This window comes from Lathamus discolor, chromosome 19 (genome assembly GCF_037157495.1).
Source record: "Lathamus discolor isolate bLatDis1 chromosome 19, bLatDis1.hap1, whole genome shotgun sequence".
NCBI classification, from domain to species: Eukaryota; Metazoa; Chordata; class Aves; order Psittaciformes; family Psittacidae; genus Lathamus; species Lathamus discolor.
The window spans coordinates 6215637-6229756 of record NC_088902.1 but is presented as its reverse complement, the minus strand read 5'-3'; the positions used below and the strand labels follow the sequence as shown (position 1 = coordinate 6229756).

Sequence of the window (14120 nt, the reverse complement as noted above, 5' to 3'; positions counted from 1 at the left end):
TGCAGCCACTTGGTGATAGGATGTAGCTTGCCTTTAACAAGGGTTTTGGTGAGCACTTTATCCTTTGAAGAAGCCAGTTTCTGTGTCCTTGGAGAGTAAAACTGGTCCAGATGCACTGCTAACAGGCGACCAATCCGTGGCTTGTAGCCCGTCCCTCAGCACCCATCTTTAAGTGATTTTGTTGCTTACTGGGGCTCCATACAGGGGAAGAAAAGAGCAGGGGTTGAGACGTTGTTGGATCTGGGCTGGGACCATGCGCTCACAGCTCGCTGCTGTGGTGAGTGATGCCTGGGGCACATCGTGTCTTTGCACCAGTGCTGCTGCCACCTGGCCATGGTCACCCTGCAGCCTGAAGGGACACTGTCGGAACAGCCTTAGTTTTCCTGTCTGTTCTTTGTAAAGCCCCTTTTGGAGCTTAAAAATAAACAACTGAATAAAAGAAAAGAACGGAGTGTTTTCTCTGGAGCCTGCTCAGCAGACGGGGTTGCTGGGGGGAGGACGTGGAGATGCCCTGACTCCAGCAAGGGATTTGTTCAGGAATTTACTGGTGCCCCTTTTTACCAGCACCATCCTGGGGGGAGGGTGAGGATTGTCCTGATGCTTCTATTTTTTTGCCAGTGTCTGCCTTTGGGAAGGGGCTCCTGGGTGGATGGAGGAGGTTTGTGTACCCTTGGCGAGAGTGTAGAGGGAGCAGGGAGCCGTGCAGGTCCCTCTGCAGCCTCTGCCTGTCCCTGTTACACCCCCTCTGCCACAGTCGTACGGTATAAACCAGATTGTGTTAAAATTCCTCTTCTTTAGTCCCATCAGGTGATACCTGAAGCACCATTTCTCAAGCCTGCCCATTTTCCTACCTGCAGCGATGCTGCTGCTCATCCAGGTCTCTGGTTTTACAGCATCCCCTGGGTGTCTTGAAGCCAGCAAAACATCTCTGGGGGTGCTGACCAGGGGCGCTGCGAAGAATTGGCTTCTTTTTGTCGCAGGCAAAGCAAAGAAAAAGTCATTTGGGGGCAGCCCAAGCCACATTTTCCATAGGAAACAGCACAAAACCCACAACCCAGTTTCTGGGCTGCCCCCCCCCCCCCCCCCCCAGCAAATTTATTGCTTATTCTGGATCGGAGCTTTGATCCCCTTGGAGAAGAAACCGAGCTCGGGCAGGTGGCGAGGTGCGGTTTGGAGATGGAAGGGGAGCGGGGAGGATTTTGCACCGAAGGCGCCGAAGCCGTCGGGGCGCGGGTGGGTCCCGGTGCGCGGTGCTCAAATGCCATCTAGCGGCACCATGCACCGGGAGGAAACGGGGCGGCGGGGGGGGTCTGGGCAAGGCTGAGGGGTTGGGGGGGGCACTGAGGACACTTGGCTTGAACAGCTTTACATGGAGAGCGTCCGAGTGGCCTTTGGACCGGAATACAGTGGCGTTAGCGGGGTGAGGCAGGAACAGTGACCTGAAGGGAGCTGGGGATGGGGGATCCGAGTTGGAGCAGAGCTGTGGTCCATAGGGAAGCCCGTAGCATTGCCTGGAGTTGGGATGCTGCCTTCCCCCATGCACAACTCACACAAAACAGACCAAATCCTGCTTTTCTATCACAAAATAAAAGACATGCCCCATCTGTGGCAGTGCTCAAGGCCAGGTTGGACAGGGCTTGGAGCAAGCTGCTGTAGTGGAAGGTGTCCCTGCCCGTGGTGGGGATTGGAGCTGGATGAGCTTTAGGGTCCTTTCCAACATAAAACATTCTGTGATTCCATGCTTTTTGGGTGGAAAAAAGCACATTCAGCGAGGTTAACCTCTGCATTCCTCAGCTCATACCAGGCTGGAGAGAATGGCTCCACCGTGCCAGGGAACCCACGCAGTGTGTGTGTGGGGGAGCCGTGCATCCCCAAAAGGCACCTGAGGTCCAATTGAGCCCCTGTGCCCAATGTGCTCCCTTGGGGCTCCCTATTCCTGGGATTACTGCCCTGCCAGCTGCTCTCCTGGCCGGCAGCCCCTGAAATCCTATTACTGAGTTTCAGGAGAAATAAAAAGTTAATCATCTCCTTCGCCTGCTCTTCCTCCTCCTCCTGCCACAGGGTTCACAGACGTGGGTGAGCTGATGCGGTGAGGCCACTTGGACCATTGTGGCTGAGCCCATGGACCCAGCACCAGGCTGGTAGGGACCGCAGAGGTCAGCAGCCGGTGCTGGGAGGAAGGAAGGTTGGGGCAGGAGAAGGGAGCATCCAGCTCGACACTGGACCAGGAACCATGCCACTGCAGACAGAGATCCTGCGCGAGGTCTGGGCTGCAGAGAGGTGAGTGCCAGTGGGCAGGATGTGACCTGCGGGCTGGGAAATGTGCTGGGCTTCCCCATCAGTACTTTCTTGTCCTATTTCCAGTAAAAATGCAATTTAATGAGCTGTTTTATCTGGGTTGATTTTTTTGCTCTGGGGTTGGTGTGATGATGCCTGTTGGCCTACAGAGAGACAGTGTTTGTTGGTGGGGGTGTCTTATATTAACATCACTGCTGTCACCCTTGGCCAAGGTCTATCCTGGGCTCCAGGAAGGGTGCTGTTGGCTGAGCTTCACGCAGTGGAGACAGGGCGAGTTGCTCCTGCAGCCAAACGAAGGCTGACCTTCCTCCCCCCAGAAATGGGGTATTGCTCAGCCAGAGGGTCTCGGAGATCATGGGGTCTCTGAAAGCCCTGACCCCTTTTCTCTGTGCCCCACAGCCCCAGTGAAGAGCCGGGGAGCCCCCAGCACAAGCCCAAGCAGGTGAGAAAAAGCCTTTCCCCCCCATCCCCAGTGCCGCCATCCTTGGCTGCAGGCCCAAGGTCTGGAGACATCAGAGACCCCCAAACCCCAGGGCCCCACAATGAGACTGACTTGGGGCTGGACAGGATGCTCCATCGGGATGCTGCACCCCAGGGGGGCTTTTGGGAACCCTGCTCCAGAGCGAGTAAAGAAAATCCCACAACCCCCCCTGCTCCTTCGTGCATCCTTTCAAACCCCCTCCCCGTCAGTTTCACACAGCCTGCGAGGTGAGCACTCAGCGCTCATTAAGGCTTTAATTAAGCCCCTCAGTTAAGCCCTTGGCTGTGACTCACTTTCCCCTGGCCATGACCCCAATTGCCAGACCCTCCTCAGGGGACTTCAGCCCAGCCCTCGGATGCTGCCCAGCCTCTGAGGGGTCTCAGCAGTGATGCCATTAACCACCTGGTTTAATTAGCAGCCCCTCCTCAAAGGGCTTCGTTAAGGCCTAAAAGGGTTGTTATCCTCCACCCCCACACACACACCCCCCCCCCCCCCAGCTGCTTAAGGGATTAAAGGATGTGAAGGAGTTTTTAGCTGTGAGCTGATGACATGGAAGAAACCAGCCAGTTCCTAGTTCCATTACGGGACCCCCAGCTTTCCTCCCCCAAAATCCTCACTGCTGGGATCCATCTAAAGCCCCTTCTTGCCAAACACCTTCACCCATCATGCTGGAGCATCCGTGAGGGATGGATCCCTGCATCACTGCAAGGGGCAAGGTGCATGGTTGGGTGGTGGGTGCACTGGTACAACTGGATTTGATTAAATCACTTTCTGAGGGTCTCAAGCTGGCACCCACTCCCCAGATATCTCCTCTCTAGAGCCAAGTGCTGCCCTACATGCTCTGTGTTTGGTAAATGAAAGTTATTTATAGCCCTGCCTAACCAGGATTAGGTGTGTTGTGCCTAATCCTCCTGCTTCCCCTCTCCTGTTGACCTCCATCTGTAACAGCCCCACTGCTCCTTGCCTTTGTTGGGAGCCGTTTATGGGAACAAGAGGAGATGGAGATGTGGAGTCAGGCTGTTGCTGTCCCCATGTCCCCTGTCCCAGCTCAGGTCCCCTGGGATGCCCATAGGTGCTTGGGGTGGCTCCAGGCCAAGGTCTCTGTGGCACAGTGTGGCTTGTCCCTCTCTGCTGGTGTGCTCCATGGTGCTGGGGCAGTGCCAGCATCACGTCCCTTGTCCCCGTGGCTGGCATGTGGCTGGCTGGCTGCTAACAGCCCTCTTTGTTTTCCTCCCTCTGCCTTCTCGGTGGGGCTGCCCCATGGTAAGTCTCTCGTTTTAAGGTGCGAGTGTGTCCCTGGGGTCCCTGCTCCCATGTGCAAAAAGCCTGGCTGTATTTTGGAAAGGGAGCTGGTGCTGTATGAGCAGGGCTTTGCCTTGCAAAGGAAAAAGGGATTTAAGGTAGGCACTATCTCTGCAGCACCATTCACAGGGGCAGAAGCTGAAGAAGAAGCGGCAGGAGCCTGCTCTGGAGCCCGAGGCCAAGCCCCGGCGGCTTCGGGTGAAGAAGCCAGGGGAGGGGGGGGCTACAGAGGAGCCCCGAGCCCTGGCACAGGGTAAACGCAGACTCCCCAGCTCCCATGGAAATGGGGTGACACGCTGGTGTCCCCCCATCCTGCACCCACAAACAGGGGCATCTCCATCACAGGCATCTCTTGAAATACACAGGGGTGAAGAAGCTGAGGAAGAAGAAGGAGGAGAAGGGGGAGGAGGAGAACAACAAGGACCCCAAATTCACCAAGGAGCCTCGGAGGAAAAAGGAGAGCCCAGCCCCCCGCTCCTGCGTGGTCAAAGGCCCCAAGAAGCAGCAAGGTAGGGGGTAGCACCCACCCCTCTGCAGGCACCCGCTCATGGCATCCTATATCCCCATCTACCATGTCCCACTGGTGCCAGTGGTGCTGCCAGTGCAGGGACTCTGCATGTGTCTGACCTGCTTTTGGACCAAAACCCAGCTGTGGATGCAGGAAGAAAGGGGATGTGGCAGGGGAGCTGTGTGCATAGTGCTGGCTGGGGAGCCAGGATTGGGTTGGGACACGCACCCTGGGAATGTGGCCGGTGCCACCAGCTCCCTGGGCATCTTCCGGGGGCAAAAAGCTGGGGCTCGCTCGCCCCACTCCGCAGCCGCGAGGTGGCAGTGTGCCTCCGCGTGCTGTGTCCGGCACCGCACGCGTGCGATGTGCCACTGGCCACCAGCCGCGGCTGGACTGGTACCCACTGCCCCAGCACCATGGCCATGGTGCGGTGGGTGCCGCGGGAGGTTCCCTGCTCGCAAGCCGTGATGGCCCGATGCAGGAGGCCATCGCATTGCTGATGCCATGGTGTCACATCTGGGCAGAGCCAGCTGAGGACTCGGAGGATGAGGAGGAGGAAGAGGAGGTGGAGAGTAAAGACCCACCAAAAAAGCTCAAGAAGAAACTACCTAAAGAGCCCTCCTCGGGTGAGAGCCAGGAGAAAAAGCTGAAGCCAAAGAGTAAGTACCCAGGGGACAGGGATAGCTTGAGCTTGGCTTTATTGCCACTTGAATCTGTCCTTAGTGGGAGGAGAGGTCCATAGCATTCCATTGCCATTGCTCAGGTAACTGTGGGGCAATTGCCCCCTCCCCAAATCTCCCCCGAGCTCAACGCTTCCTGACACATCCCTGTGCTCATCACTGCCTGTACCTGTCCCCCTGTCTGGCCACTCATCAGCTTCTCCATCCCACCAGGAGACAAGGGTGACCCTGACAGCAAAGCCAAATCTGCTAAAAGCGCCAAGAAGGAGCCGATGTCCATGTTCCAGGTGAATGGGGAGAAGAAGGAGAAGAAAAACAAGAAGAAAGGTACAGGGAGAGCATGGAAAGGGGGTGGCAGCCAGTCCTGCTGACTGAGTTGACAGCACCCAGTGCTGCATGACAGTGTCCTCCATATCCCCTCCAGCCATCAGCAGCAGTGATGAAGAGGATGATTCCGACTCCAGCACCAAACCCATCAGGTCGGAAAAGAAGAAAAACCCAGCATCCCTCTTCCAGACTGGCGGGGACCCCCCCAGGGAGAAGAAAGCCAAAAAGAAAGGTGGGAGCCCAGCACTGGTGGTGTGATGGAGGGTGGTGGGTGCTGCAGGAGTGTGGGTGAGCCTGGCCATGGAGATGGGGTTATGATCAATGATTGTGGGTCTATGCCGAGTTCAGGTTTGGGGTTCAGCAGAATCAGGCTCTTCCCTCCATGCCCTGCCTGCAGCTCCTCCCAGAGCAGCTGAGAGTGAGGACGAGACCCTGGAGACCCCACAGAAAAACTCCAACAAGAAGGGGAAAGGGAAGAAATCAAAGAAGGTACAAAGAAAACCCTTAGAGCCGTGGGAGGCAGCAGCTCCTCCCCCCCAGTGTGGGCTGGGGGCCTGGAGCATCACCCCTAAAGCTGCAGCACTAAAGCCCGGGGGAGATGGAGAGCAATGAGCTGGGAAAGCAGCAGGGCAGAGGTTTGGCTGTGGGATCACCATCCCCTCTTGCGCTGCAGCCCAAGGAGGAGAGAGCCCCTTCGCCTGTTATTGAGGTGGACAACCTGGAGGAGTTTGTGCTGCGGCCGGCGGCACAGGGAGTGACCATCAAGTGCCGGGTGACACGGGACAAGAAGGGGATGGACCGGGGGCTTTACCCCACCTATTACCTTCACTTGGATAATGACAAGAAGGTGAGTTGGGGTTGGGATGTGGGGCTACCCCTGGGGCTCTGCATCCACACAGGAGCACCCTCAGGCTTTTGGGGAAATGCCCACCTGCATCCCAGAGGCACCTCTCCGGTCCAGAGGAGGCCATGAGGATGGTCAGAGGCTGGAGCACCTCTGATACAAAGACAGGCTGAGAACATTGGGGCTGCTCAGCCTGGAGAAGAGAAGCTGTGTGGAGACCTCAGAGCAGCTTCCAGTGTCTGAAGGGGGCTACAAGGATGCTGGAGAGGGACTCTTCATCAGGGACTGCAGTGACAGGACAAGGGGTGAGGGGTTCAGACTGAAACAGGGGAAGTTCAGGTTGGATCTAAGGCAGAAGCTGTTCCCTGTGAGGGTGCTGAGGCGCTGGCACAAGGTGCCCAGAGAAGCTGTGGCTGCCCCATCCCTGGCAGTGCTCAAGGCCAGGTTGGACACAGGGGCTTGGAGCAAGCTGCTCCAATGGAAGGGGGCCCTGCCCGTGGCAGGGTTGGAGCTGGAGGAGCTTTAAGGTCCCTTCCAACACAAACCAGTCTGGGATTCTATCCCACTCTGTAGTGTTGGGTCCCAGATGGGGCTGTTCCCTTCCCCTGCAGTTCCTCCTGGGAAATGCCTCTTTCAGGGTACCCGGGATGGTGAGCAAACATTGGCTGGACAGGCACGCTGCTGCCAGGCTGGGCTCAGACCCTTCTGCCCCCTGGCCCACCCTGTATTTTGGGGATCATCTCCAGTTCATGACTTGCCCAAGCTTGTGACAGTGATCTGTTGGGCTAAGCCTTGTGCAGAGGGCACAGCAAGTCAGGGACAGTGGTGGTGATGGCCGTGATAATGTCCAGTTCCCACAAAGTTCCCCTGTCCTGCCAGGTATTCCTCCTTGCTGGGAGGAAGCGGAAGAAGAGCAAAACTTCCAACTACCTCATCTCCATCGACCCCACCGACCTGTCACGGGGAGGAGAAAACTTCATTGGGAAGCTGAGGTAGGGTTGGAGATGGCACCCCATTGCTCCATGGGTTGCTGGCTGTCCCAGGCAATGGCTGGGTCGAGCAGGAGGCTAAATTCAGTGTTCCCTGTTGCTGGGTCCAACCTGAGGAGAGTCAGGGGGCCGGGAGGGGAAAACCAGCCTGTCTGGTTCCTCTGGGCAGACAGGTTACAGCTGGAAACGGTGCCCGGCAAGTCTCAGCGTGCTGGCAGCTGCGCAGCAATTGCAGGGGAGCCCCCGAGGTGGCAGCACCCTCTAACACCCCGATTTAGGGGTGCCCTGAACCCCAGCAAACAGCTAAAGGAGGGGAAGGATGGCACTGGCCATGGGTGTTGCAGCTGGAGCGAAGCTGGGTTGGGGGCATAGAGGGGACTTGCTGGCACCAGCTGTGGCCATCTCCTGTCCTCGCTGCAGATCCAACCTGATGGGTACAAGGTTCACAGTGTTCGACAACGGCGCGAACCCCGACAGGGCCAACGCTGACTGGTCCAACGTGCGGCAGGAGCTCTCGGCTGTGGTCTACGTAAGGAGCCCCTGGGATGTCCTGGGCAGGGGCAAGTGGGTCCCTGACCTGCACCCCTTCCCTGGGCTGCTGCCAGGGGGTTGCAGGGATGTGGGATGGGGCTGGATCCATTCCTGAGCCCTCCTACAGCTGCCAGCAAGAGGCTGCAGCCTGCAGCGGTTGCTGGTTTTAGGGATGGGGTTTCCTTTGCAGGAGACCAATGTTTTAGGGTTCAAAGGCCCCCGGAAGATGACGGTCATCATCCCCGGGATGAACTCTGACAACAAGAGGGTGCCCATCCGGCCCCGAAATGTAAGTTGGGGAGAAACTCCTTGGGGCCTGGATTTGCTGGGGATCACCTTGGATTTTGCCCATTTTGGGGTATGGAAAAAATTTCAGGTGTCCCTGAAATTCAAAGCACCTCCCTGGGAGGTGGGAAATGTGGTCGCTGTATTGTTTTCCCCATGCTGGATCCCAGCTCCCAGCTGGATACTGCTGCAGAGCATCCTCTGGGCACTCCATGGAGGGTAGCAGGGCTCCGGGTACAGTCACCCCAACTCTGCTCCTCACTCTCACCCTCCCCAGGATAACGACGGTCTCCTGATGCGATGGCAGAACAAAAACATGGATAACGTGATTGAGCTGCACAACAAGGCGCCGGTGTGGAATGATGAGACTCAGTCCTACGTCCTCAACTTCCACGGCCGGGTCACTCACGCCTCCGTCAAAAACTTCCAGATCGTGCACAGCAGTGACCGTAAGCTGGGGATAGAATGGGGGGGGGGGGGGGGAGGGGGGGGAGCACCACCTTCAGCAGGCCCCAGCACCCCCTGTTTTTGCTGGGGTTTAATTTTCCCACGCGTGGCTGTTTTGGGGTGCTGGGGCACCGTGTGTAGGCAGAGGGAGCGAGCGTCATCTGTTGCCAGGCAGATCAGGGCAATGACAAACCCCGCGGGGTGCCGAGCACCCCCCAAGACGTTGACAGCCACCCCCTTAGCCCAGGCTGCCCCAGAGCATTCCCCCCATACGCACCCCATGCTGCCCGCGGGTCACCTCGGGGTGCGGCGCGCCCCGGGGACAGTCCCTTGGGCCGGCCGTTGTCACCTGTCCGGCGCAGTCAGAAGCCCTCGGGCTCGGGTGTTGGGTTACGGGACAGAAACAGCCCCTCGAGGGCCCCTGGTTATTTATACAGATTTCCTGTCACCTGCCCTCCGGTCGCAGCGGTCCCACGGGGGGGTCTCTGTCCCCTGCGGGGGGGTCCCTGCCCCTGCGGGGGGACTGAAGGGTGCCGTGGTCCATGCAGTGGGGAAATGATGCTTTTTGGTACACAGTACCAAAAGTGCCACAGTACACACTGTGGTAGTGGGGAGGCAGCAGGTTCTTTGGGATGTCACCGTTGGAAAGAGGAACCGGCCTCAAGCTGCACCAGGGCCGGTTTAGATGGAGCTGAGGAACAATTCCTGCCCCAGAGGGTGCTCAGGCATTGGAACAGGCTGCCCAGGGCAGGGCTGCAGGCACCGGCCCTGCAAGTGTTCACACAGCGTGGAGACGAGGCCTCAGTGCCATGGGTTAGGGGTGGCCTTGGCAGTGCTGGGGTAAGGGCTGGACTGGATGAGCTTAAAGGGCTTTTCCAACCCGGCTGATTCTATGGCTCTGTGGCAGGGTGGGATGGGTGCCCAGCCTCTCACTCTCTCTTCCACAGCTGACTACATCGTGATGCAGTTTGGGCGCGTGGCAGATGATGCTTTCACTATGGACTACAACTACCCCCTCTGTGCCGTGCAGGCCTTTGCCATCGCTCTCTCCAGCTTTGACGGGAAGCTGGCCTGCGAGTAGCACCTGCACGGGGACCACGTGCTGGTGCCCAGTGGATGCTCCTGTGTCCTTGTCCTGCTCCGCTTCCTCCATTTCCACCTTCTGCATGGTGAATGCTCATGGTTACAGCTGCCCCTGTGGTGGCTGGAGGTGCACGATGCCTGCAGAGCACAGTGGGACACTTACCCAGGCAAACTGGGGCCAGATGGCAGAGTCAAGCTCAGGGTATATTTAGCAGATGAGGCTGACTGCGATCCCGATCTCATCCCTTTGAGACATTTCTTGGACTTGGATCCTGGAAACTCATCCCCCTTTTTTATTTTCTACTTTTTTAGATTCTGGTTTGCATTTTGTAGCTGGGCCTCTCAGGGAGGGGGGGTTGGTGGTCTCTGTATTTCCTCATCTGCCTATGAGTATGCACAGAGCCCCCCTGCCACTGAGCACCAAACCCCTTTATTCATAGAATCATAGAATCAATTAGGTTGGAAAAACCTTTAAGATCAAGTCCAACCTTTTTTGCCCTATCTTTCCCTGGTTCAAGCATCCATGCAGTGCCCTTGATGTGTTTGCACAACCAGGGCTCTCCATGCACTGGGTCTAATCCCACCGCCTGGATGCCTTTGGGAATTTGGGTCCCTAAGGAGCATCTTGGCTCCCAGAGCACTGGCACCGCCTGGGCACGTGCCAAGAGGAGGCACCGGCAGCCACGTGAGGCAGAGCTGGCAGCACCAGCATGGGGCTGGGCTGGGGCGATGCTGCCAGGAGGGACCTGGAAGGGAAAACTCTGGGTGCACCAGGAAGTGCCGGTGGGTGATTCACCAGGTGTGGTGCGGTGCTGAGTCATGCTCAGCGCCTGGCCAGGCCCCCCCTATCCCCATCCCTCCAGACCCTACTGGGCTGGTGGTGCTCTGGAGCCCTGCACACCCCATAGGTGCTCCCTCCTCATGGGGAGGTGACAGAGGGAGATGCCACCTCAGGACATAGACCCATGGATGTCACAGGGGCCTGGGGGGAGTCATTGGGAAGGGGAGGTGATGGAGAGGGCAGGGTGGGGGGAGCAAGGCAGCCTGTGCCCCATTTCCAGCACTAATGCACCTTTGTGGGGTGAGGATTTGGCTGAATGGACAGTCCCAAATTTGACTAATTAAATGCTGAGAAACAGTGAGACATGCCAGGGTGCCCCACGCTGTCCTTGAGCCCCTAATAGTACTTCTCTCACCAGCTCAGGTCATGCACTGACCACAGGGTTGGCTGATACAATTTGGGGTCCCCTTCCCAGGATGCACACAGTTTTTTCCCCATTCTGTAGGTGATCTAAGCCCCCCAAGTTAACACCGTGAGAAGTAGCTGGGACAGAAAGGCTGAGGAGCAGGAGATGGATGAGGCAGATGTGGTTGTGCAAGAGGGATGCTCATCCTTGCTGGGCAGCATCACAATGATGCTATGGCCTAGAACTGTCCCTCACAGTGATTGCGGGACCGTGAGCTGCAGTGAGACCTCTGGAGAGCATCTGCCCAAGTGGCTTCATGGGTGGAGCCAAGGTTTTCCCACCAGCTGCACGAATGTGGGCTCCGTGATTCATCTGCATACATTTGTGGTGGGGCAGAGGAAGGCAGACAGCTCAGGGACAAAGGGACTGCGTGGGACATGGCTCCTTATCCTTGTGATGAGATCAGAGACCTTCTTGTAAGCTAGAGAGAGAATCAGTGGTTTGGGACCAGCATCCCCTGGCTAGGTATGAGCAGTAAATGTGGGGAAAGCAAGAGCTTTCTGTCCAGATCCAGCTGTGATCCCAACATCTGTTTGGAATTGTGAGCAGCTTGGCTAACAGTTGAGCTAACACTTGTCCCTGTCCCCTCTGATGGAAGCAGAAAAGCCAAAGTGGGGTGAGAAAAAGGAGTTAGGGCTCCCCAGACTCTCACTGGAGCATGAGCTGCTGATATCCCAGCTGCTCCCCAGGGAGTTTCTCCTTCCCCTCACCCAAAAAGCTTTTGTGTTGCCCATTGTTTCTTGAAAATCCCTTGGTGTTCCCAGCCTGCAGCCTAAGCAGAGTGAAACCCTCTGCCATGGGTGACCAATGCCATGCCACCCCATCCCAGAACCCCAAATCACTTATACAAACCCTCTAACCCAAACCAACTGCAGCACAAAGGAACAAATGCAAACAATTTAGTAGGGCGATGGATGCTCAGGCTCTCTGTTTGCGCTGGCTGTTAACACCAGAGGAGACAGGAATGGAAGCAGTTGAAATGTGTATCTACTTTGGCTGACGGAAAGTGTGACGGATGCTCCGGCAGACCAATGGTTGGGAATGCCGGGGGGTGCGTGGGTGTGAAAGGAATGCTTGCTGCAAGAAAAGATCAGGAAAAAAAGCAAAAGAGAAAGAAGGACCCTTATCAACAGCGTTTGAGCCCAACGTGCGCATCTTCTTTGGAGAAAGGCTTTCTTCTTGCCCAGGGATGATGCGTTCCCTACACCAGGAAGGCTTTGTGGCTTCTGAAGCTTCATTTCAGGGGGTCAGTAGTGCAAGGATAGATTTAACCCCATGAAGCGCTCTCAGGCACAAACATGGCCAATGGCCAGCGGCGACTGCTGGCAGCTCCTCAAGGGAATCTCCTAGGAAGTGTGCTTTAGTTTTTGCAAAGATGGCTATAAGGCAAAGGGGAGGAAAAAACAAAGGAGGTTCCAGCCTGATGCTGAGCCAGGACCAACATCACTGCGGTGCCGGTGGCTCTTGCAGGCACTGGGTGCTGCATCCCCATCCAGTTCCAGTGGGTGAAAGCATGCTGGTCCAGAGCTGAGCAGGAGGATGGAAGTGCAGGGCTCTTCTCTGCTTCTCCTCTGCCCCAGACCCCATGGCTTGAGGGGCTCCCTGTGCCCAGCCCTGAGCACTGACTCACTCTTAGGGGGGATGTGGGGTATTTCTGTGGGGCTTCAAAAGGCCAAATGCGCCATGGCTGGACCGCCTGTGGAGGGAAAGGGCTGGATCCATCCCAGCAGGTCCGGGAGCAAAGGCCATGTGGGATAACTTCTCACCAAGCAATGGAAGGGCTGGAGCTGTCGGGTGGGTTCCCAGTGAGGGCCGTGCCCAGCAGAGAGCATTGCCTCAGCTTCAAGGGCTCTTGCTCCATGCTTTGAAGCGGTGATACATTGATGAATTAAAGAAGTGATGGGGACGAGGTGTTTGTCTCTCCCCTTCCCCTCCCTGTGTATTTATTCTGGGGACATTTTTGAGAGGGAAAGGCAGACTCGTGGGCTGTGGGTTTGCAGGATGGGCTCTCGCTTGCCACAGCAAGCATCAGGCAGTACTGGGAAAGCCAGTGTTTTCCAAGTGCTTTTAAAAGGAATCATTTTTTAATTAGTGAACCCATTCTGGAGAAGTGTTGGAGTTTTACAATGTTGTAGCTGTTCTTGGTGTCTTGCCTAGACTTGGATGTTCTGGCCATAAGAAAATATTATTTATGGCATTGCTGCTTGCAGCTCTTTTATATTATAATTTGGGAAAGGAAGTTGCTGTTCCCACCAGTGGACGAAGAAAAGCAGAAACAGGGATTATGGACTTCTGAAGGAGGAAAAGAAATACAAATAAAGAGACAGGACTGAAACAAATCACCAAAGCAGGCTCGGATCACCACAATCCAGAACCAGCTTATCCCAGTGGTGCCAGCAGTTGGGTTGGATGCCGTCGCCAAGCTGAAGCCGGAGCTGAACCAGGCCTGGCACAGCGGTGACCCCCTTGGTACTCCCCTGCATGGAGTTCCATGTGTTCCTAAACGTTTGCAGATCAGGCTTTTATTCATGGGCTAATGCACGCTTGTTTGCTCATGCCTTACTCAGCCTAAACTCCTATTGAACTCAATTAAGGCTGTCATCTCCAGGAGCAGTCAATGTCATTTTTGCCCAAGTAAGGGATGAGTAACGAGGGATCTGAGCGGCCCTTGGAGAATAGCAACCATTTTGTTGCAGTTTTGGGGCCAGATTTCTTACAACTTAGCACCAGGCCAAGGGTGGAAGAATGCGATATGGTTTTATTAATCACACACGATTGCTGAATGCGCTGGATGCTTTGGAGACTGCTGCTTTACGGGCTGAAGCGTTGGCTTGTCTTGTCCCAAAATGCTTCAAAGCAACCGAGCTCATCACAAAGATTAGAAAAACATGTTTCAAGAAGGGATGGGATGCAAAGAGCATCCCCTCCTCAAGCAGGGCACAGGCAGGATCGCTCTCCCTGATTTACCTCGGAGGGGTTTGGGTCCCGCGGAGTGTGCTGGACCCCATGGCCCAAAACCATGGGGTTTTGTCACGTGTTGCCCATACCCGGGGCCGCAATTCCTGACAGTCGGGCTGGGTTATGGCCAGGGATTTGCA

At 56.3% G+C, this 14120-nt stretch overlaps 1 protein-coding gene across 6 annotated transcripts; it reads left to right on the top strand.

Annotated features, from left to right (window-relative positions):
• Positions 1-1369: 1369 nt before the first annotated feature.
• Positions 1370-12953, top strand: TULP1 (TUB like protein 1). 6 transcript variants are annotated; one of them, XM_065698422.1, is made up of 14 exons: positions 1370-2280; positions 2698-2740; positions 4211-4334; positions 4447-4590; positions 5114-5248; positions 5483-5596; positions 5694-5828; positions 5994-6085; positions 6270-6443; positions 7320-7432; positions 7850-7958; positions 8151-8249; positions 8523-8694; positions 9640-12953. In XM_065698422.1, exons 1-14 carry the CDS (start codon positions 2234-2236, stop codon positions 9771-9773), a joined length of 1635 nt encoding a protein of 544 aa, XP_065554494.1. In that variant the 5' UTR covers positions 1370-2233; the 3' UTR covers positions 9774-12953. The 6 variants fall into 6 exon arrangements, with proteins under 6 accessions (XP_065554494.1, XP_065554493.1, XP_065554496.1 ...); XM_065698421.1 differs by having other exon boundaries at positions 4199-4334; XM_065698425.1 differs by lacking the exon at positions 2698-2740 and having other exon boundaries at positions 2161-2280; positions 4199-4334.
• The last annotated feature ends 1167 nt before the right edge of the window (positions 12954-14120 follow it).